The 24,455-nt window shown below is 39.8% G+C and overlaps 2 protein-coding genes across 5 annotated transcripts in view; both read left to right on the plus strand.

Annotated features, from left to right (window-relative positions):
- Positions 1 to 5,746, plus strand: part of LOC122436717 (guanylate-binding protein 5-like) — a 24,160-nt gene extending 18,414 nt beyond the window's left edge. For 3 of the 4 annotated variants that reach the window (XM_043460737.1, XM_043460740.1, XM_043460738.1), the window contains 2 exons: positions 3,901 to 4,076; positions 5,516 to 5,746. In XM_043460737.1, the coding sequence (XP_043316672.1) occupies positions 3,901 to 4,076; positions 5,516 to 5,629 (290 nt within the window). In that variant the 3' untranslated portion in view covers positions 5,630 to 5,746. Of the gene's footprint in view, positions 1 to 3,641; positions 3,863 to 3,900; positions 4,077 to 5,515 lie in introns of those variants that run through there. The other variant, XM_043460739.1, reaches the window with a different exon arrangement.
- Positions 5,747 to 15,435: 9,689 nt separating this feature from the next.
- The window catches only part of LOC122436716 (guanylate-binding protein 2-like), a 54,780-nt gene continuing 45,760 nt past the window's right edge, over positions 15,436 to 24,455 (plus strand). Inside the window, exon 1 of the mRNA XM_043460734.1 lies at positions 15,436 to 15,527. The gene's annotated coding sequence lies outside the window, so the exon portion shown is untranslated. The remainder of the gene's footprint in view (positions 15,528 to 24,455) is intronic.

The raw sequence follows: 24,455 nt of genomic DNA on the forward strand, positions 1-24,455 counted from the left end.
GCTTTTATTTGACAAAATTCTATTTTATCTGATATGAGTATGCGACTCCTGCTTCCTTTGTCTCCATTTGCGAGTGAAATATTTTTTTCCAGCCCTTCACTTTTAGTCTGTATGTGTCTCTTGCTTTGAGGTGGGTCTCTTGTAGACAGCATATATAGGGGTCTTGTTTTTGTATCCATTCAGCCAATCTTTGTCTTTTGGTTGGGGCATTCAACCCATTTACATTTAAGGTAATTATTGATAGGTGTGGTCCCGTTGCCATTTACTTTGTTGTTTTGGGTTCACGTTTATACAACCTTTCTGCGTTTCCTGTCTAGAGAAGATCCTTTAGCATTTGTTGAAGAGCTGGTTTGGTGGTGCTGAATTCTCTCAGCTTTTGCTTATCTGTAAATCTTTTGAATTCTCCTTCATATCTGAATGAGATCCTTGCTGAATACAGTAATCTAGGTTGTAAGTTATTCTCTTTCATTACTTTCAGGACGTCCTGCCATTCCCTTCTGGCCTGGAGGGTTTCTATTGATAGATCAGCTGTTATCCTTATGGGAATCCCTTTGTGTGTTATTTGTTGTTTTTCCCTTGCTGCTTTTAATATTTGTTCTTTGTGTTTGATCTTTGTTAGTTTGATTATTATGTGTCTTGGGGTGTTTCGCCTTGGGTTTATCCTGTTTGGGACTCTCTGGGTTTCTTGGACTTGAGTGGCTATTTCCTTCCCCATTTTAGGGAAGTTTTCAGCTATTATCTCCTCGAGTATTTTCTCATGGCCTTTCTTTTTGTCTTCTTCTTCTGGGACTCCTATGATTCGAATGTTGGGGCGTTTCACATTGTCCCAGAGGTCCCTGAGGTTGTCCTCATTTCTTTTGATCCTTTTTTCTTTTTTCCTCTCTGCTTCATTTCATTTCCACCATTTTATCTTCTACCTCACTTATCCTATCTTCTGTCTCCGTTATTCTACTCTTGGTTCCCTCCAGAGTGTTTTTGTTCTCATTCATTGCATTATTCATTTTTAATTGACTCTTTTTTATTTCTTCTAGGTCTTTATTAAACATTTCTTGCATCTTTTCAATCTTTGTCTCCAGGCTATTTATCTGTAACTCCATTTTGTTTTCAAGATTTTGGATCATTTTTATTTTTTTTTTCTAAATTCTTTTTCAGGTAGATTCCCTATCTCCTCCTCTTTTGTTTGACTTGGTGGGCATTTTTCATGTTCCTTTACCTGTTGGGTATTTCTTTGCCTTTTCATCTTGTTTAGATTGCTGTGTCTGGAGTGGACTTTCTGTATTCTGGAGGTCTGTGGTTCCTTTTTATTGTGGAGGATTTACCCAGTGGGTGGGGTTAGACGATTGGCTTGTCAAGGTTTCCGGGTTAGGGAAGCTTGCGTCAGTGTTCTGGTGCGTGGAACTTGATTTCTTCTTTTTGGAGAGCAATGGAGTGCCCAGTAATGAGTTTTGAGATGGGTTTATGTGTTAGGTGTCACCTTGGGCAGTCTGTATGTTGACATTCAGGGCTATGTTCCTGTGTTGCTGGAGAATTTGCGTGGTATGTCTTGCTCTAAAACTTACTGGCTCTTGGGTGGTGGTTGGTTTCAGTGTAGGTATGGAGGCTTTTGGACGGTCACTTATTGCTTAAAGTTCCATGTAGTCAGGAGTTTTCTGGTGTTCTCAGGTTTTGGGCTTAAGTTTCCTGCCTCTGGATTTCAGTTTTATTCTTCCTGTAGTCTCAGGACTTCTCCAACTATACAGCACTGATAATAAAACTTCTAGGTTAATGGCTAAAAGATTCTCCCCTGTTAGGGACACCCAGAGAGGTTCACAGAGTTACATGAACAGGAGAAAAGGGAGGAGGGAGATAGAGATGAGCAGGAGGAGAAAAAGGGGGACTCAAGAGGAGAGAGACAGATCTACGCAGCTGTCTGTTCCCAGAGTGTTCTCCGTATCTCAGACACCTACAAGGATTCACAGAATTGGATTGGGAAGAGAAGGGGAAAGGAGGAAATAGAGGTGTTCTGAGGTAGAAAACAGAGAGTCAAGATTGGGAGAGAATAATCTTCGGTTTAAAGATAGGGCTTCTCTTTTTTTTTTTTTGGTAAGGTTATAGTGTAGTGAAAATGAAAATGAAGAGTAGTAGAGGAGTACTAGAGGACTTTAAAAGAAATAAGAGAAAAAGAAAAATAGAAAATAAAAGAGAAAACGGAAAGAAAAAAAAGAAGAAAAAAGAAAAAAAAGAAAAAGAAAAAAAAGAAAGAAAAAAAAAAAAAAAAAAAATTTTTTTTTTCCCCTAATTAAAAAAATCGTAAAAATCTATGTAAATGAAAGTTAAGGAGTAATGGGGGAGTAATAGGGAATTTTAAAGGAAAATAAAAGAGAAAAAATAAAAAAGAAAAAATATAAAAAAAATTTTTTTTTTTTTCCTTACTTAGAAAAAAAAAAGTAAAAATATATCTAGGAGTTTCTCTGGAGCTGCTGCGGTCAGTGTGGGTTCGGCTCAGTTTCAGATAGCTCCTCGTTCCAGCTTACACTTCTCGATATCTACAGGGCCCTTCCAGTGAAGTCGGTGTTTTCTAGAGGGATTTTAATCTGTTGCACCAGTCCCTTCTGAAGCGGTTCCCTTTGTTTATTTGGCTTCTGTTTGCCGGTCTCTTCAGACCCTCATTTCCGCCCTGACACAGGCGGGCGGAGGTGGCCTCTTATTCAGTCAGCTAGTTCCGTTGCGCTGCTGGGAGGGGCTGACGCTGCGGGGAGGGGCTGGCGCTGCGGGGCGGGGCTGACGCTGCGGGGAGGGGCTGGCCCTGCGGGGGCGGGCTGGCGCTGCCCGGAGGGGCTGACGCTGCTTTCTCCGTCTGCCGCTGCTCAGGCTCCCGGCTGTTCTATATGGAGCGCGCCCCGCGCTGCGCTAGGTTCCAGCCCTCGGGTGTTACACAAAAGCGCGGAAGGAAAAGCTGCGCCTGCTCTCTGTGCCTTCCCCGTCAGAGCGGTCCAGGCAGCGAGGGGCTTGATGGGCGCACTATCCCCAGGTGTGGCGCACTCACTCCCTTACGCGGACCCAGTCTCAGTTTCCGCTGACGCCAGTCGGGTGCGCGCGCCTTCCGCCCTCTGCGTCCCCAGCCCCAGTCCCCGCCCGCGCCGGTCGGGTGCCTGCGCCCTGTGTCTCGCCGCGACCTTCCCCTCCCACCTGCCTCCTGCCTCCGGCGGGGCTGGGCGGGTCCGCAGCCTGCGACCTCTTCTTGGGACTTTCTCCGTCCCTTTGTTCTGCGAACGGCCGGCAGTGTGTTCCGGCTGGTCAACTCTCTCCCCCTTGGTCTCCCACAGTTCAAGTTGGCACCTCACAGAAGCTCCCTCCGATTGTCCTCAGGGCACTCAGGCCCGGACCCTAGCCCAAGCAAGGCCGCCTAAGACTCCCTTCCCGGGACGGGTCTCCGTCCTTAGCTCTTTTGTCTCACTTTTTATCCTTTATATTTTGTCCTACCTCCTTTCGAAGACAATGGTCTGCTTTTCTGGGCGCCTGATGACCTCAGCTAGCGATCAGAAGTTGTTTTGTGAGGTTTGCTCTGCATTCAGTTATTCTTTTGATGAATTTGTAGGAGAGAAAGTGGTCTCCCCGTCCTACTCCTCCGCCATCTTGGCTCCTCCTCCCAAATTCTACACATTTTAAGTTAATTTGACCTGGTTAAACCTGGGATCATTAAACTAGAGCTAGAATGGCAAAGATGTACCATTCTTAGCTCCTCAGTCTATACCTGAATAGGGCATATACCCTCAGCTACCATAAGATTACTTGCAGGGAGAAAAAGTGACCAGGAAATTTTATCTACGAAGTAGCGGCAATAACAAATAAGGGAGGGGGGCAGAAGGAAGGGTACTTTAATCCTAGAGTGGTTTGTCATTTTCTTCCTCTCTGAGGTAGGTTTAAGAGAAGAGTTTATGAAGGCTGAAGCACAAAGGTTGATGGAAAGTCTAACGCAGCATCAGCAAATGATGGAGCCAAGGAAGATAGTCCATCAGGAACAAGTGAGACTAATGGAGACAAACAGAGTATACCAGGAGGCCCTGCAACAGAGGGCCATGGAACGTCAGCTCCAGGTACTCATCAATTATTTCTTCTCAGGATTTTAGTCACACTCCCTTCTCTGTATCAATGAGAACATGAAGCACCAACAACATGGAAGAGGCAGCATAATATTGTGGCCTAGGGCAAAGACTCTGGAATCAAATAGTGTGGGTGAGAAACCCAGCTCTACCTCTTACTAAATACATTGTTTGGAGATAGTTATATTAATATTGTTTATTTTATAGGGCTATTTTGAAGCTTAAATGAGTCAATATTTGAGTTTAGAATGGTGCTTGGCACAGCATAAGCACTATAATTTGTTAAGCAAAATCCAAGGACGTTTCTAACCCACAGTAATTAGTCTTTTTGTTATTTTGTTCATTTTTCTAGCTAGTCTTTTCCTTTGGTCACAGATTACCTTGTTGAATTAATCTCATATTACTATGTCCACGCCCCTGTCTTTACCTTAATTGTTGCTGGTTCTGAAGACCTTTCACTTGTAGAGTTTGTTTCATCCAGTCCTCTGCTATTATTATCACTCAGTTGGCAGTGGTTTCTATCTACCAAGCACTGTACAAAGCACCATACACACATTCTTTAGCCTAGTCTATTCAGTGAATCAGGGCCATTATGCACCCATTTTTCTGATTAGGAAAATTAAGTTCCAAAGAGATAATTAATGCCACTATCACACAGCCTAGCAAGTTATCAAAACAGTCTTCTCAGTGCGTGGGATCTGCAATGCTTTCATATCTGCAAACCTAGTCTTACATTCTTCTGTGAGACAAAGGGCATCCTCCCCATCATGGCTGATCTACCTGTAGGTCCTTGTTTCCCAGGGACTGTTTCAAGACAATTTTGAGATTATAGACCTGCACCGAAGGGCAGTATTTTCAATCTAGGGTTTCTGATCTCACCCTTTCCTTCTATTTTAACCCCGTTACTGTGGAGACCTAGAACAAATTCCCTTATCTAAGGCTCAGACCCGTCACCTGATTGAGGATATCACCTAGACCACCCAGTTGAACTTTTGTAATGAGTTATAAAGTTGTGATATTGATATTCATAATGGATAAAATGTGCATTTTACTAATTTCAACCTCTCCTTGTAATACTAGATCTGAGGTTCCTTTGTGTGTACATGAGAACTGAAGTCAAGATGTGATTCAGATTGCATAAGGACAAAGGGAGAAGGAGCCTTAGGATATAATTCTTGGGATACCAGTATTTCAGGGATTGAGAGATGATGTTTCTGCAGCTATAGGAACAGACTGGGAATAGGAATTACACAAGTAGGAAACCAAGAGTAAGAGGTAAAATGAATATGAATGGAAAGGAGGAATTAGGGACCGTCTTTTATTACTGATTGTTTAAAATAAGTAAGGGAAAGTCAGTGACTGGGACTTTCCCTAAACAATGATCTGGACACCACTTTTTGCTCAGCTCTTTTGTTTTATGTATCTCTCTTTAGGAAGAGGTGAAAAGGCTCAAGGAGAGATTCCAAGCTGAGAACAGACAACTTCACAATGAGCTCCAGAATCTTCTGAGGAATGACTCACCAGATGATACATGCATCTTACTCTAAAGAGCTGAACACTAGAATTTCATTTACTTGTTCATTTTCACTGAAGATGCAAAGGAACAAGAAACTATAGAACTTGATACAATCATCATTTAAATAAACTTCGATAATTATATTGAACTTTTGTACTGAATTATTAAGTTATGATACTCAGTGGGTAAAACGTGCATTTTACTAATTTCTTAGTAAATGCACAAATAGTTTAAGTATTGACTGCTTCCTTAAAAAGATTATGACTTTTATTATAAGGGCCATTTTATCATTGCCTCTTGGCAGTGATATTGGGCAGGTTGTATCAGGGAAACTTTCTCTTGTACCTCTAATTTTCCATATTTTTCTCAGTGGGGATTGGAAGTGACCTGGAGTGGGGAATATTTCTATAACAATCCAAGTCACAAGGATCTTGATTGAACTCAGGTGGACATCACTCTTGCCAAATGGTTTTGTGCTGGAGGCCATCAGGGAGAGGCATCAATGATAAAAACAAACAAAAACTAACTTACCTTCTTAGTGCAGACAGTATACAATGTATGGTTCCCAACTGGATGGAGGACACGCAGTTTATGAGCAATTATATGATTCCTGGTCATGGTTAATGGACAATCAGCTTAGATTATTCTAAGCTGTAAGCACATAACATCATAATGAAACAGAAGTACTCTAGAAGATGGAAAGAACTACCAGCATGGAAATTATGTCAAAAGTTGAAAAGCTAAAGAAGTCTAACCCTCCTTTTATCCTCACCAAGGGCATAACTTAAATAGGACATTTTATATTATGAACCAGTTTCTATTGGATTTTGTTTATAATCCTTTAAGTCTGTAAATAAATAGTAAAAGGAATGCAACATAATGTGACAAACAATATGATGGGGCTCATTTAATTCTAAGCCCCAAATATTGGCATTTAATTTTGAGCCTTGCTTACAGTACTAAAATTAAATGAGTGTAACTGCTTGCAATCATATATGAAAGCCTACTGATTTTTATTAAAAACTATAGGTTATAAAAATATATGCATATATATATTTTAAATGTAAATAACCATAAAATTTTTAAAAATAATTCTACCACTTTGGCTTTTTTTCTCCCAATAGTTACATCTATTGGGATTTCTGTATTTCCCTAAAACGACTGACAATTCTTTCACTTTACAGTACTAAAATGAACTGAGTGTAACTGCAATCATATATGAATGCCTACTGATTTTTATTTAAAAACTATAGGTTTTATAAATATATATATATATACATATTTTAGCTGTGAATAACCATAAATTTTTAAAAAATAATTCTACCACTTTGGCTTTTTTTCTCCCAATAGTTACATCTTCAGGGATTTCTGTATTTCCCTAAAATGACTGAAAATTATTTTAATAGTAAAAATTAAATATTTTCTTACACATTTTATTTCCTTTTAGTTTTTTTTATTTTATCTCCAGTATAATCAGTTCAGTACAGTCACTCAGTCATGTCCAACTCTTTGTGATCCCATGGTCTGCAGCATGCCAGGCTTTGCTGTCCATCACCAACTCTGGAGCTTATTCAAACTCATGTCCATCAACCCAGGGATGCCATCCAACCATCTCATTCTCATTCTCTGTCATCCCCTTCTCCTCCAGCCTTCAATCTTTCTCAGCATCACGGTCTTTTCCAACGAGTTGGTTCTCCACATCAGGTGGCCAAAATACTGGAGTTTCAGCTTCAGCATCATTCCTTCCAATGAATATTCAGGACTCATTTCTTTTAGGATTGACAGGTTGGATCTCCTTGCAGTCCAAGGGACTCTCAAGAGTCTTCTCCACCACCACATTTCAAAAGCATCAATTCTTTGGTGATCAGCTTTCTTTATAGCTTAACTCTCACATCCATACACGACTACTGTGTATTCTTGCCACCTCTTCTTAGTATCTTCTGCTTCTGTTAGGTCCATACCATTTCTGTCCTCTATTGTGCCCATCTTTGCATGAAAAGATCCCTTGGTATCTCTAATTTTCTTGAAGAGATCTCTAATCATTCCCATTGTATTGTTTTCCTCTTTTTCTTTGCATTGATCACTGAGGAAGGCTTTCTTATTTCTCCATGCTATTCTTTGGAACTCTGCATTCAAATGGGCATATCTTTCCTTTTCTCCTATTCCTTTTGCTTCTCTTCTTTTCTCAACTCTGTAAGCCCTCCTCAGACAACCATTTTGCCATTTGCATTTCTTTTTCTTGGGGATGGTCTTGATCACTGCCTCCTGTGTAATGTCACAAACCTCCATCCATAGTTCTTCAGGCACTCTGTCTATCAGATCTAATCCCTTGAATCTATTTCTCACTTCCACTATATAATCGTAAGGTATTTCATTTAGGTCATACCTGAATCATCTAGTGGTTTTCCCTACTTTCTTCTATTTAAGTCTGAATTTTGCAATAAGAAGTTCATGAAAAAAGGAGTTCCAGCAAAATAGGTCTTAAAAGTTATAGAAATATTATGGTGCATGTGTGCTAAGTCACTTCAGTCATATCTGACTCTGCAACCCTTTGGACTGTAGTCCACCAGACGTCTCAGTCTACAGATTTCCCAGGCAAGAATACTAGAGTGGGTTGCTATGCCCTCTTCCAGGGGATCTTCCCAACGCAGGGATGGAACCCACATTTCTTATGTCTACTGTATTGGCAGGCAGGTTCTTCACCACTAGCACCACCTGGGAAGCCTATAGAAAAATTACACAAAAAGTGAAACGTAGCAGGTCAGTGTGTCTGGACTCTTTGCGACCCCATGGACTGTAGCCCACCAGACTCCTCTGTCCATGGGATTCTCCAGGCAAGAATACTGAACTGGGTTGCCATTCCCTTCTCCAGGTGATCTTTCTGACCCAGGGACTGAACCAGGGTCTCCTGCATTGCAATTTGCAGATTCTTACCACTGAGCCACCAGGGAAGCCCTGGTGGGGTTTTATATGAATTACCCAATTGGGTTACATTATAGGAGTCTGAAATTTTTTAGTTGCTCAAAATATGATTTATTATTAAAGGAAGAAAAGCAAATATTTTAACATCTGTCTTTTTTCCTGTTCTTTGCTGAGTTTTATTATGCTGACTTTCCCATAATCAGATAGGGTCTTGTTCTTACTGTTCAGCTGTACTTCCAGACTTGAACTGAACTTTCAAAGGTACCAAAGACCACAGCCTATTTTGCTGGAGCACTTACTAATAATACTTTATAACTGCCTTTGCAAGCTGTACAATTCATAAAGGAAAATGATAATGTACAATTTAATATCCAAGGAACTGTCTTGGTTGAAAAGAACAGTACCTTCAAAATCAATACTGATTTCATTATTACTTCTCTTATAGAGATTTCTAAAAGCTGAGATTGAGTAAAATTAAGTCACTTATCGAAAGTTCCAAGTTTGGTACTGTTAACATAGAGCATATTACAAACACTCAGATCTCCAGTATACTTACTGCTCTTAAGTAAGACACAGCAATAGACTATGCTGTGTCTATTAACTCTGTTTATCAATACAAATGCTGGTTTTGATGGCACTGGAGCTATAATAACGACATATAAATGAAAGTGAAAGTGAAATTGCTCAGTCTTATCTGACTCTTTGCGACCCCATGGACTGTAGCTTACCAGGCTCCTCAGTCCATGGAATTTCCCAGGCAAGAGTATACGGAGAGGGTTGCCATTTCTTTCTCCAGGGGATCTTCCCGACCCAGAGATTGAACCTGGGTCTCCACCATTGCAGGCAGACGCTTTACCGTCTGAGCCACCAGGGAAGCAATAGGCAAGATGCAAAGCAATTGCTTTTGACAGAGAAGTTTGAGTGACATGAGGCCCAAGTCACAAATTTGAAAATTTCTTAACCTAAAATGAAGTAGCCTTGAAATGATTTAGAAATGTATAATGGACACTTTCAAATTTATGATAATCTTCTCATATACATCTTCACCTTTGGAAATAGATGTCACAGGTAACAAAGGAAGCCAAATTATATAACTGTTGTTTTAATTTCACAGATTGGATCTTAAGACCAAGAGGTGAAGATACTACTTCCAATTGGCCTCAATTGAGAGGCACCAAATCTGTTCTTGTGGAATGGTGTTAGGGCAAATGAGGAACACTCAAGACTCCAGGGCTGTATCTGCAGTAGTGCTTATGGTCACCATCAATGATGTGGCTTAACAGGAATATACTCAGCCTTAGAAAAGAACAGCTGAACCTGTGTTGAAGGAAAAGGGACAGAAGGAACATCAGTGCCTCTCAAGGAGTGACAGAAGAGAGCCTTTTGTCTTCTTCACATTCACAAATATGTGATGCCACATTTAGAGGGATACTTTCTTGTATCTATCCTACAAATAAGAAATCATCATATAAACTTTAAAGTCACCTTTCTTCCACAAAAAATAGCATAAATTTTCATTGGATTTACATTGAGTCCATTAAAATATATTTCTATCAGCTGTGCTATGAAAACCTCTGGATTTTTATATCCATTTGGAGACTTTTTTTTACTGAGTAAAGAAATCTGAGTTAATATTGTTTTTATTTAGTACTTTAGAAATGTTTTTCCACTTTCCCTAACTTGCAGAGTTTCCAGAAAGAAGTTGTTCATATTCTTACCCTTGTTTCCCTGTATGTAGCGTCTGTTTTTGGAGAAGGCAATGGCACCCCACTCCAGTACTCTTGCCGGGAGAATCCCAGGGATGGGGGAGCCTGGTGGGCTGACATTTATGGGGTTGCACAGAGTTGAACACGACTGAAGTGACTCCGCAGCAGCAGCATCTGTTTTTCTCATAGCCTTCAAGATCTTTTTGTTTAGATCTCATTGCTCTGCCTATATTGTGTTTTTCTTTGTATTTATCCTGCTTGGGTTTCTCTGAACTTCTGAACTTGTAGTGTGCTGTCTTTCAGTAATTTTGGAAGGTTCTCTTTCCTTTGATTTTTTAATATTACATGTATAGCAAATCTTTTGATATTGTTTTATGATAACTGAGCTACTGGATGCTCAACTATTTCTTTCACTCCTTGAATAACTTCACGGTTCAGTTTAAATTCTATTGACCTATCTAAAGTTCTCTGATTCTTTCCTCCACTGTGTACTCATTCGGTCATCTGCTAAACCCATTAAAGTGTGTGTTAGTCGCTCAGTCGTGTCCGACTCTTTCGGACCCCATGGACTATAGCCCACAAGGCTATAAAGGACACCTTAATTGCCATTTACAGTATTTCCATCTGACTCTACTAATAGTTTCCAGTTCTCCACTGAAAATTCACATCTGTCTACTGTGTTTATCTTCCCACTGGATACTTTAACATAATAATTATAGTGATTTTAAAAGGGCTGTCTGATGGTTCCAGCACTTGGTTTATCTCTATTTCTGCTGCTTGCTTTATGTCTTCACAATGGATAGCTTTTACTTCATTTTTTTTTCTGTGTCTCACAATTTTTTACTGAATGCTGGTGACTGTGTAAAAAATAGTTGGGACTGACATAGTACTTATGCTTAGAAATGGGTACATCTCTTTTCTGTTAAGATGATTCAGTATAGTTGCAGTTGAGGTGGACATGGGTTTTGTTTATTCTATAGCTAATTTAAGTGAATAAAGCCTCAAATTTCTCCAATGGAGTTCTGCAATTACATTGTTCGTTATGTAAAACCTGGAGTGTCAAAAGGTTTTTCTCAGTATTGCTGTTCTACTCCCAATTTTAGCAGACTCTGAACACCTGCATCATATGGGTCTTTTATTTCTTTATGATCTTATTCCTATCCCAATGGTGGGCTGCAATTACCTGTAATTCAGCTCAAGTCTCCTGGTGACAACACCAGTCATCTCTCTTCTCTAGGTACAGAGGCATAACCTCAAACCAAGAAATGTCCAGCCTGCCTGCCCCACCAAGGCAGCTCCCTCATGCCTCCCGCCCTACACTTAATATTTTCTGTGAGCACCTGATGGAGGTCAGCTTTTCCAACTTTCCCAAACTTTGTGTAGCAGGATGTTGAATAATGAGATTGCTCCTGTCTGAATATTTTCATTACGCCCAATAGCTGAGTACCCTAGGTTTCAAAGAACCCCACCATTTCTAAAACAAGATGCTAGGCCATTTTTTTCTGGAATTCACTAATAGAATATGAAAAATTTCATATCACTTAAATACAGCCCCATTAAATTCTACCAGTTTAATAAGCCATTTTAATAAAATTTCCTTTACCAATATTATACTCTTATAACTGAACTTTTGAGTGTAATTAAAAAAATATTCTTTGGAACATTTACAAATCATGGAATCTGAAAGAAATAATCTGAATTTATTTTTGCCTCCATTATTAAATATTAAAAATATCTTGTTTACATTCAAAAAGAACTAACTCTCCTTAGACTATTCTTTTTTAGAAACCCATCTTTATAGCCTCAATAAAGCATATTAAAAATAAAGCCAAAAATATAAGAGAGAAAGGAGGACTTCTTGGATCCAGTGAGGAGATAAAGGACTGTTATTATTCAGGTCTGGGTCATGTGCCCACCCTCCTTCTACATCAATCTCTGTGTCTCAGAAGTACAGGGCCACTATACTTAGCCCAGCTTGGGTTCAACTTGGCCAAACTGTTTCAGGATTCATTAAAAAAATTTGTCTGTGATATTTTGTTGCATATATTTTTGGTGTTATAACAAAATTATCTCATGGTTTCCTGAGCACACCAAGCTTGTTTTCACTTCAGCAACCTGCCGATCTCCTGCCTGAAACACTATTCCACTACCTCTTCAAATGGTTTACCCCCTCCCTTTATTTACAACTTTTATATATGTTATCTCCTCAGAGAATCCTTTTTTGACTAACAGAGCTAGAATAGCTACCCCCTATGCCCGTTACCAATATACTTGTTACCATTCTTCATTTTCACCTGAAATTTTATATGCATATACTCATTCATGTGTATACATTCATGTTAACACATACATATTCATATACTAATTATTATTTGAATTAGTATCAGATGTGACTTAGCAACTAAACCACCACCAGATTTCCTTTGTATGTTTTTCTTATAAAACTTTCACCTTTCAAGATTGTAAACATGTCAATATCTGTGACCATGTCACAGTCTATATCTATTACAGGGATAAGCATATAATAATTATGCAATTAAATGTCTGTCAAATTGAACTGAATCAATATAGGATCAATTGCATTTATTACTCATTTACTTGTACTGATTTTTTTAAACTGACTAAAAGATTAAGGAGTCCATCTTTGTGGGTACATACCAAATGTTGAAATAGTTTTTAAAAAAATAAATACAGCTTACAGTTTAATGCCAATTATTGCTTGGAAGATTCATTCTAAAAGCTTACATATGTAGCAAACCTTTGAGGTACATATTGAGTAAATAATATTTTTATTGCCAACTTAGAGTTAAGCGAATTGAAAATCTGCATTGATTTTAATATCATAAATTGGAAAAGTACAAACAAATACTAGAGATTAGCTAAATCCACTTAGAGATAAATAAACTGCAGCTAAGAAAAACTAACAGAATTCCCAAAGTCCTTTCAGACTCTGAGTGGACTAATGTCAAAAGATGAAATACTGGCAATGTTGAAATAGAAAATTATGTTTACTTCATACATTTTGTAAAGTTTTTTTTAAAAAGAAAACACTTATCATCTAATTTCACCATGATACTATATTGGACAAGTACATTTTAGCTTTAACATTAGGAAAGATGGTATATAATCACAACTTAACGGTAAACTTTCCTAAGAAAATGTGATGAATAGCATTACATCAAATATAAAAGAAAAAAGGATTTTTATACCTCAATATTAAATTCAGGAGACCACACAAGATGACAGAGTAGAAAGACACTCATCTGAGCTCACCTCCTCTGATAGGTATACCAAAGTCATAACCATTTGCAGAACAACCATGGATGAAAAGAACTGGAAACTTCTGGAAAAGATCTACCACTAAAGATCTAAAGAACCATAAGACAGATGAAGGGGTGGAGTCATGTGTCCAGACTTGTGGACACAGCAGCAGGAGGAGAGGGTGGGAGAAACTAAGAAAGTGGCATTGCCATATATACACTATCATGTGTAAAATAGCTAGCTAGTGGGAAGCTGCTTTATAACACAGGGAGTTCAGCCTCTGTGCTCTGTGACCCTAGAGGGACAGGATGGGGGGAGGCTCAAGAGGGAGTATATATATATTTAAAATGACTGATTCGCATTGTTTATGGCAGAAGCCAACACAACATTGTAAAGGAATTATCCTCCAATTAAAAAATAAATTAAAAAAGAAAGCTAGCTAATGAACCAAAGACCACACTGTTCTAGCAAAACACCTCCTACCTATAACTATTCAGAAGACAACAAAAATAGTAAAAGGTCAATTTAATTATAACTGTCATTCAGTTGCTCAGTATAATGAAATTTTAAAATGCACTAAAAATGTTTCTTCTGTAGGGCTCAACATTATTAAGAATGCCAGAAATTAGTGTGCACAATGAAATTCAAATATGATAAGAAGAAATAAGAAGAAAGTACTCTAACAAGTGCAAAAAAAAAAAAAAAAAAAAAGAAGGTAATATAAAGTTCTGTAGCCCTCTCGGCTTTAAGAAAATGTTACTTAGAATTTATTTGCTAATTTTAATTTTTTTTGAATTTTTATTTTTTATTTTCTTTAAAGCAGAACTCTAAATTATATAAGCTTCAGGATATCAAAATACAGATATACCTTAATATAAGAAAGAAAAAAAATCAGGAAGAATGTACATCAAAATCGTAGTGATTATCTTTGGGTAATCTATATCTATAATATCAAGGTTTCATATATGCACGAACATACTGCACGTATTTTTATTGTTATGAATAGAGTAGGTATGTTAACTACAAAAGTACTCTTTTTAAAAGCTGTGGGAGACAGAAAACAGGCAGTAAATGCGTAAGCAAAAATTACCAAAATTAACCATTCACTCAAACAAAACCCCAAACCTCTTTCCTGGCAAAGCACCCCTGAGAAACGGTCTGTTTAACTATTTCACCCCACAGTTACTTTGTCACATTCACGGCTGCTGCTCTGTATTGCGAGGTCAAAGAAACGCAAGCCAACCGTAAAAAACGGGCCAGGTCTGTTTTGGGGATACCTGGGTTTCCAATGCCAGGTGTAGAGGAGCCAAGCCGACTTGTCACCAGCCTCATCCCATAATCCGTTCCCCAATTTTTAAAAAAATGAAAAAACAAAACCACCAACGTTAAAAACTCCGACAGTTAAACCACAAAATGAGCTCTTCTTTCGGTTCGCCTCTTCCCCAAGCAGGAGGGCTATAACATCCCTTCTTGATTTTCAGCTACTGAACAGTCGATTTCCGAAGCCAGACGCGGGGAAAGCGCGAGGGGCGAGCAAAGGCAGCTGAGAACTGAGAACCTGTCCCCCAGCTACAGCTCCCCCGCGCAATACACAAATTCGCTTCTCGGTGTGGTCATCCAGGCACGTTTCCGTTAGCGAACAACAAGAATTTCCCAGCACAGACCGCACTGGCGTACCCTCGCCTCCCCTGCAAGCTGAAAGGTAGCTGGCGGCCGCGCGGCGATGCTGTGTGTGGTGGTTGCGGTTGCGAGACCAAAGCAAGATGCCCTGCTCCTCCTCCAGCATCCCCCTGGGGGCTGCACAAAAAGCCCTACAAAGGAAGAGGAATGAATCCTACCTCAACTGCGGAAAGGAGGCTGATATCCTTTCTCTGACTGAGGACCAAAATTCAGCCCCTTTGCTGAGGTGCGGGGTGGCATCGCTTCCTCCCGTCTCCTCCTCCCTCCTTCGAGCATTTTCTAACTGCCCCCTACCAGGCGTTGGAGAAACCCGAGAAAAAAAGACGAGAGGACCCCTACCTTCAGACTGTTTACACCCCAGTAGGTTATTTCTTGCTTATTTTTGTAATAACTATATTTAATTTCATAAATTCTACAAAGCTCTAATATATGAAATAATTCAATCACATTTACGCTCACCAACTGTTAAAAATAGCTATAAAGTTTACTCATTTAGCGTGCACTTTTTAAAAGCATGGCTCATGCACAAGTTACATCAGAATCAGCTGTGGTAACTTGCTGTAAATAGGGATTTGGGACATTTTTAATCATCACGGAGACTTTACGGATAATAACTTTTGGAAACTGTTAATCATCTACACAATCTAATCTTCTAATTTACCTGTTTAATTGAAGTTTAAAGCTTATTTGCTTGGATATCTCCTTTACAATAAAAGCGAAAAACAAAAGCAAGCAAACAAAACACCTGAAATACCCAGCTGTGTAAACTCATCTACTCTTCCCCAGAGCTTTTTGAAATACTAACTCTAAGAACTCTTTAAATTCTCCTGCTTATAAGACACCAAAAGAAACCCAAAAAACAAAAAACCCTGCTTTACTCCATGCTGCTCCCCAACAGATAAAGTGAAATAAGATATTTCATACAGAGAAGTGTTAAACCAATCTATAATTTTTTTCTGACAAAATAATCTATCAATCAGATTTCTAGGCACTTTACAGTTTACAGGACTTATGGACATATGAACTCATGGCTTCACTTGCTCACTGAAGAAGTAGTATATTAATCCTGGCTAAATAAAAATTATTTATTAAGCTATTTGTTATCAACCTGTACAGTAACAAATCCAGGAGGAATGATTGTTTTACCTACCTATTGTTAAGAACATGGAGGCTCACAGAGGTAAGATCTTTTTTCATGCTTTCATAGGCAATAATTATTGAGCAGAGTTCCCTGTGCCATGCAAGGCTTTCCAACTCTTACACAAGAGAGAAATAAAACTTTTGGCTTCCCAAGTCTGGCTAACAATGTTTGTATCATGCATGGGTGGGCCGAGCAGATCAGGGTAGCCAGGGACCTGGCACAGAGCAAGTGTCAGGAGAAACCTGTTCATAGCAGCAGACTCTTGGGGGTTCAAGGCATCTAAGTAATTCCAAGACCTAACGTACACAAATTCCCATATTCCCCCGAAAAGCAGAACTGAGAAAATCTGGACTGCCTTACCTGGGAGAATTGGGCGGCTAGTTCAGGTACCCTCCAAAAAGAGACTCTCAGCAGCCTTGATTTCCGGAGAATCCCAAGACCCCCTCAGGCAGCCCTTCCAATGGAGATCGACTATCACCAATTTAAAGCTGCTCAGAATGATTTTTATCGGTTGTATTCCCTCCACTCCTGACGCTATGCAAGTTGTTGGGGACAGGCCTGAGCTCCACAGTTCTGGAGAGCACCAGGAAATATTCTCATGTGATTAGGTAATGCCACCCTGGTCAGCCTCCAATTTCTTAAAAGTTAAGTTGTGTACTATAATGTAGCCTAAGCACAGGATGAAAATAGCCTATTTCCAGGGACAGTGCAGTGTATGTATATTAGAGGAGAGATATCTTCAGGGACTTTTTAATTCTGCTTACCAGAGACACAATCACTGAAAGCTTTTATTGGTCTTTTTTTTTTTTTTTTGCCTATAGAACTTCTTTTACTTTAATTTATTTATTTTTAATTGGAGGATAATTGCTTTACAGTGTTGTGTTGGTTTCTGCTGTATATCAACATGAATCAGACTAAATAACATCTGACCAAAAAAGTCTTAGTTCATATTGACAAAGTGCCAGAAAACAATCTGAATTGTAATTGTCAAGAGCAAGGGAACTTGTCCATTTCCATATCTTCACACCTTCAAGTCATCATTCAAAGTACTGATGAAAGGTTCCACCCTATGTTCAGAGTGCTTGGAGCCATTACTGGGCAAGTTATTTTTCTACATGTAAATTTTCATTCATAGAAAGGAGTTAAGATAAGGAATCTTTGCAACTCTGTGGACTTTAGCCCGCCAGGCTCCTCAGTTCATGGGATTTCCCAGGCAAGAGTGGAGTGGGTTGCCGTTCCCTTCTCCAGAGGATCTTCCCGACCCAGGGATCAAATCCAGGTCCCCTGCATTGTAGGCAAATTCTTTACCATCTGAGCCCCCAGGGAAGCCCAAGGAGAGATCAGAGATGGGTAAATGAAAGAAGTCAAATGGTTTTTATTCCTCTTTCTGAAGGCCTAAGACCAAACAGTACCAGCTGTAGGTGGGAAGTGGAACATGGTGATAGCTTGACTTTTTATCTTTTTATAACCACAATTAGATATTCTTGAAGAGACCACAAATATTTCTAAAAATAGCTTAGAATAATGAATCCAAGTAAATGAGATTTCTTTCTTGTACTGACTTTTTCTAAAAATGGGATACAATATTTAAGACACACTTTTGATTGCACAGTGGTTATTATCTGAAATGCAAACAAATATAATAGTTGATTGAGTCTAGTTTAATAAGAGTTATCATACTAGAATACACAGATGATGATGATGGACAAGGAATAGTATAAGAAGAAAGGTTCCTAACAGCTGATACATATTGAGTATGCATTTTTTGTACCAGGCATATTCTAAAGTGCTTTTGCTGGATTACCAGGTAAAGACTCAAGAATAATATTATGAATTAGATTCTACTGCTACCCACAATATACAATTGAGAAATGTGATGCACAAAGAAGTTAAATTATTCAAAGTCACACATCCAGCATGGGGTGTAGCTAAGGACCAACTCAAAGTACTCAAAGCCATTCCAAATTGGGAAGGGAGCATAAGAAAAATTGGGGTAAGAAGAGATACAAGATACTAGAAGTAGTATCACTCAGTGTGCTGAATGGTTGAGAAAGGGTGGATGAGCATCAAGGCACAAGAGAAAATATGTACAAATATGTGAAAAAACAGAGATTGTGTTCTTGTATGCTATAACTCAATGGGAGGTGGGAGGCATCACTTAAGCAATAAGGATGGAAAGCTGGAGAAAAAGCTGTGATGGAGGGTTTGTTCAGTTCAGTTCACTTGCTCAGTCATGTCTGACTGTTTGTGACCCCATGAACTGCAGCACACCAGGCCTCTGTCCATCACCAACACCCAGAATTTACCCAAACTCATGTTCATTGAGTTGGTGATGCCATCTAACCATCTCATCCTCTGTTGTCCCCTTCTCCTCCTGCCCTCAATCATTCCCAGCATCAGGGACTTTTCCAATGAGTCAGCTCTTCGCATCAGGTGGCCAAAGTATTGGAGTTTCAGCTTCAGCACCAGTCCTTCCAATAAACACCCAGGGCTGATCTCCTTTAGGATGGACTGGTTGGATCTCCTTGCAGTCCAAGGGACTTTCAAGACTCTTCTCCAACACCACAGTTCTAAAGCATGAATTCTTCTGTGCTCAGCTTTCTCTATAGTCTAACTCTCATATCCATACATGACTACTGGAAAAACTATATCCTTGACTAGATGGACCTTTGTTGGCAAAGTAATGTCTCTGCTTTTTAATATATTGTCTAGGTTGGTCATAATTTCCCTTCCAAGGAGCAAGCGTCTTTTGATTTCATGGCTGCAATCACCATCTGCAATGATTTTGGAGCCCATAAAAATAAAGTCAGCTACTGTTTCCACTGTTTCCCCATCTATTTGCCATGAAGTGATGGGACAAGATGCCACGATCTTAGTTTTCTGAATGTTGAGCTTTAAGCCAACTTTTTCACTCTCCTCTTTCACTTTCATCAAGAGGCTCTTTAGTTCTTCTTCACTTTTTGCCATAACGGTAGTGTCATTTGCATATCTGAGGTTATTGATATTTCTCCCGGCAATCTTGATTCTAGCTTGTGCTTGAGGCAGCCCAGAGTTTCTCATGATGTACTCTGCATATAAGTTAAATAAGCAGGGTGACAATATACAGCCTTGACATACTCCTTTTCCTATTTGGAACCAGTCTGTTGTTCCATGTCCAGTTCTAACTGTTGCTTCCTGACCTGCATACAGCTTTCTCAAGAGGCAGGTCAGGTGTTCTGGTATGCCCATTTCTTGAAGAATTTTCCACAGTTTGTGGTGATCCATACAGCCAAAGGCTTTGGCGTAGTCAATAAAGCAGAAATAGATGTTTTTCTGGAACTCTTACTTTTTTAATGATCCAGTGGATGTTGGCAATTTGATCTCTGGTTCCTCTGCCTTTTCTAAAACCAGCTTGAACATCTGGAAGTTCATGGTTCGTGTATTATTGAAGCCTGGCTTGGAGAATTTTGAGCATTACTAGCGTGTGAGATGAGTGCAATTGTGCGGTAGTTTGAGCATTCGTTGACATTTCCTTTCATTGGGATTGGAATGAAAACTGACCTTTTCTAGTCCTGTGGCCACTGCTCAGTTTTCCAAATTTGCTGACATATTGAGTGCAGCACTTTCACAGCAGCATCTTTTAGGATTTGAAATAGCTCAGCTGGAATTCCATCACCTCCACTAGCTGTATTTGCAGTAATGCTTCCTAAGGCCCACTTGACTTTGCATTCCAGGATGTCTGGCGCTAGATGAGTGATCACACCATCATGATTATCTGGGTTGTGAAGATCTTTTTTGTACAGTTCTTCTATATATTCTTGCCACCTCTTAATATCTTCTGCTTCTGTCAGGTCCATACCATTTTGGTCCTTTATTGAGCCCTTCTTTGCATGAAATCTTCCCTTGGTATCTCTAATTTTCTTGAAGAGATCTCTAGTCTTTCCCATTCTCTTGTTCCCTCTGTTTCTTTGCTGAGGAAGGCTTTCTTATCTCTCCGTGCTATTCTTTGGAACTCTGCATTCAAATGGGTATATCTTTTCTTTTCTCCTTTGGTTTTTGCTTCTCTTCTTTTCACAGGTATCTGTAAGGCCTCCTCAGACAGCCATTTTGCTTTTTTGCATTTCTTTTTCTGAATATTAGGTACATGAATCAAGGCAAATTGGAAGTGGTCAAACAGGAGATGGCAAGAGTGAACGTTGACATTTTAGGAATCAGCAAACTAAAATGGACTGGCATGGGTGAATTTAACTCAGATGACCATTATATCTACTACTGTGGGCAGGAATCCCTTAAAAGAAATGGAGTAGCTGTGATAGTCAACAAAAGAATCCAAAATGCAGTACTTGGATGCAATCTCAAAAATGAAAGAATGATCTCTGTTCATCTCCAAGACAAACCATTCAATATCACTGTAATACAAGTCAATGCCCTGACCAGTAATGCTGAAGAAGCTGAAGTTGAATGGTTCTATGAAGACCTATAAGACCTTCTAGAACTAACACCCAAAAAAGATGTCCTTTTCATTTTAGGGGACTGGAATGCAAAAGTAGGAAGTCAAGAAACACCTGGAGTAACAGGCAAATTTGGCCTTGGAGTACAGAATGAATCAGGGAAATGGCTAATATAGTTTTACCAAGAGAACGCACTGGTCATAGCAAACACCCTCTTCCAACAACACAAGAAAGACTCTACACATGGACATCACCAGATGGTCAACACCGAAATCAGATTGATTATATTCTTTGCAGTCAAAGATGGAGAAGCTCTATACAATCAGCAAAAACAAAACTGGGAGCGGACTGTGGCTCAGATCATGAACTCCTTATTGCCAAATTCAGATTTAAATTGAAGAGAGTGGGGAAAACCTCTAAACCATTCAGGTATGACCTAAATCAAATCCCTTATGATTATAAAGTGGAAATGAGAAATAGATTTTGAGGACTAGATCTGATAGACCGAGTGCCCTATTAACTATGGACAGAGGTTCATGACATTGTACAGGAGTCAGGAATCAAGAGCATCCCCAAGAAAACGAAATGCAAAAAAGCGAAATGGCTGTCTGAGGAGGTCTTGGAAATAGCTGTGAAAGAAGAGAAGTAAAACGCAAAGGAGGGTTTGTATGTCGCACCAAAGAGCTTAGAATGTATATTATGGTCAGGGACATAAAGACATAAATGTGGACCAAGTCCCTTCTGGGCCACCTGCAGAACCACAGGGACCCATCAGCCAGTTTAAGCCCAGGGCTTAAACACAGGCCCCATGATGTCCTGCCAGGGCTGTTCCAGAAGGGATTCTGTTTTCAGGACAAAGCTTTCCTCCAGTGCTTCTCCAGACCTTCAACACTTGGGCTGGTGCATCATTATCTGCACCTTCATCTACACACATCTTGTCTTCACAGATGAGCACTAGCACCTCAAACCATCCAAAGGAGCCCAAAGAGACAGCATAGCCTGGAAATTCAGCCAAAACCAACTGTATTTCACTCTAGTTCCATGATCTGATTTCTCAGGACACAAGGCTTTCTTATCAATATGAGCAGTTGCAGTTTCTCTGAAGATTCTTATACTGGAGACCAATTCTGCTTCTATTATGAAAATCCAGACACCAATCATTTATTTTACACATCTTTGAGTGCCCTTCTGTGCCAGGACCCAAAATGTATTTAGTTGTCATGTCTCGTTAGTTAGTGTCAATCTGTTAACAGTTCCTTGGTGCTACAGACAGAATATTTTTCTCCCTCCAAAATTCATATGTTAAAATCTAATCCCTAAAGTATTTGGAGGTGAGACTTTTGGGAGCTGATTAAGTCATGAGGGCATATGCTTCATGAGTGGGATTAATGCTCTTATAAAAGAGGACCCAGAGAGCTCCCCCACAACTTCCTCAGGTCAGAACATGATGAGAAGGCACCGTTTATGAACCAGGAAGCAACTCTCACTATACACCCATTTTTTGGCAACTTGATCTTGGACTTCCCAGACTCCAGAATTGCAAGGAGCAAATGTTTGTTGTTTGTGAGTGATGAGGAAGAAGAAACAAAGCAAGATCTTTGTGTGCTGTTTTGCATAAAATTTTCACTTTCATCTGACATTCAAAGGATATGTTAAAATAAGCCACTTGGTAGGTACTAATAAATAATACCAATATTTATTAGAGAATTATCTGGCTTACTTTCAAAATGTGTGTGTGCTAAGTCCCTTCAGTCGTGTCCGAGTCTGGGACCCCATGGACTGTAGCTGCCAGGCTCTTCTGTCCATGGGATTCTTCAGGCAAGAATACTGGAGTTGGTTGCCATGCCCTCCTCCAGGGGATCTTCCCAACCCAGGCATTGAACCTGCGTCTCCTGCAGCTCCTGCATTGCTGGTGGATTCCTTACTGCTTGAGCCACTAGAGAAACTTTCAATATACTAACATTAAAAGAAAAGAGAAATAGAAACAGTAGAGGATATGTCACCAAATTGGGTTTTGACTAACACTTAGGCTTAAATAGTGCTGGCAAGTCCCATGACACAGCACATCTGGAGTCCTGATTGGGAAAATGTCCCAGGCAATGTGTCTTCTTCATGGGTGAGATGTCAAAAATTGCAATTTGGGATTCCTGCTTATAATCACAGGAGGCAAACTGATATCATCATCAATCTGTCAGCAAATTGCAGTTCTGATTTCTTGTTAATGCTGTTTGTTTTATGTAAAAACTTGTAATGTTGTTAAGTCTTGGGCTTCATTGGCCAGACTGCCTCCAGAGGCTCAACAATCTCAAGATTTGTCCTCTATCTTAATATGAGACCTCAAGGCTTGTACTCTCAGCAGGCAGTCAGGGTACTCACAATCAGGGCAGTGTCCAGGCAGGTTAGAAGCAAGGTCAAGGCCTGCTCTGTTTTCTCTCTGAAGCCTGAACAAGGCTATCTATTTAATTTTCCTAACAGATACAAAGTTTATAAGGTCAGATTTGGCATTTTAATTTCCCTAGCAAGAGTTTAGATCTTTCATGTGCATGCATTCTCAGTCACTTCAGTCCTGTCCAACTCTTTATGACCCTATGGACTGTAGCCCACCAGGCTCCTCTGTCCATGGGATTCTCCAGGCAAGGATACTGGAGTGGGTAGCCATTCCCTTCTTCAAGGGATCTTCCCGACCCAGTCAAATCTACATCTCCTACATTTCCTGCATTGCAGGTGGACTTTTTTTTTTTTTTTTAACTGCTGTGCCACTAAGAAGCCCTCTAGATCTTTCTTACCTGAAATATTTTTGTTCCTTGTTTCCTCAGGTGACAGAGGTCTCCCAGTGTTCCCTGCAGTCACAGAAAACAATAGAGGAATCCATCCTGCAGATAGACAAAGCTCTCACCAATGGAGAGAAGGCCCTAGCAGGTATAGGGGCAGGGCTCAGGTCACAGCAAATGAGTAGGTTTTGGCCGTGCCTTCTGACATATTTGAGTGGGGTATCCTCCTATAATGAGGAACATCATCTCTTTCTGTGGAACACATTCTGCCTTATCTGAAAAAAACAAGTGAGGTTATAGTTGGATGTCCAGCCAGATAGGCCTTGCCTTGCCCATCACATTCTGACACATGCTTTTGATGGTGTGTACACTGAGTGGATTCAGAAATTTTGCAACTATTCTTAACTTTATTTCTCTGGTCTCAGGACAGCAAAGCATAGGTCTAACTGTTGCTTTTTTCATAAAAACTTCTTGGATAGTAGACTGGGCTAAGGAAACAGGTAAGAAGGAATGGGAGCTACTAAGTCAGAAACTATGAAAGAAGCAGCAACAGATGATGGCTCAAGAGTGAACCTTTGGTAGATGAACCTAGATCCTCTTGTACAGACTGAAGTAAGTCAGAAAGTAAAACAAAAGTTCTGTATTAATGCATGTATCTGGAATCTAGAAAAATGGTACTGATGAACCCATTTGCAGGGCAGCAATTGAGACACCAACATGGAGAACAGACTTGTGGACATGGTAAGGGAAGGAGTGCATACTAAGTTGCTTCAGTCGTGTCCGACTCTGTGCAACCCTAAGAACTGCAGCCTGCCAGGCTTCTCTGTCCATGGGATTCTCCAGGCAAGAATACTCCAGTCGAGAGTCTTCTCAAGAATACTCCAGATCTCCTCCAGGGGATCTTCCTGTCCCAGGGATCAAACCCGTGTATCCTTCGTCTACCTGC

This window comes from Cervus canadensis, chromosome 2, assembly GCF_019320065.1.
Source record: "Cervus canadensis isolate Bull #8, Minnesota chromosome 2, ASM1932006v1, whole genome shotgun sequence".
Lineage (NCBI taxonomy): Eukaryota > Metazoa > Chordata > Mammalia > Artiodactyla > Cervidae > Cervus > Cervus canadensis.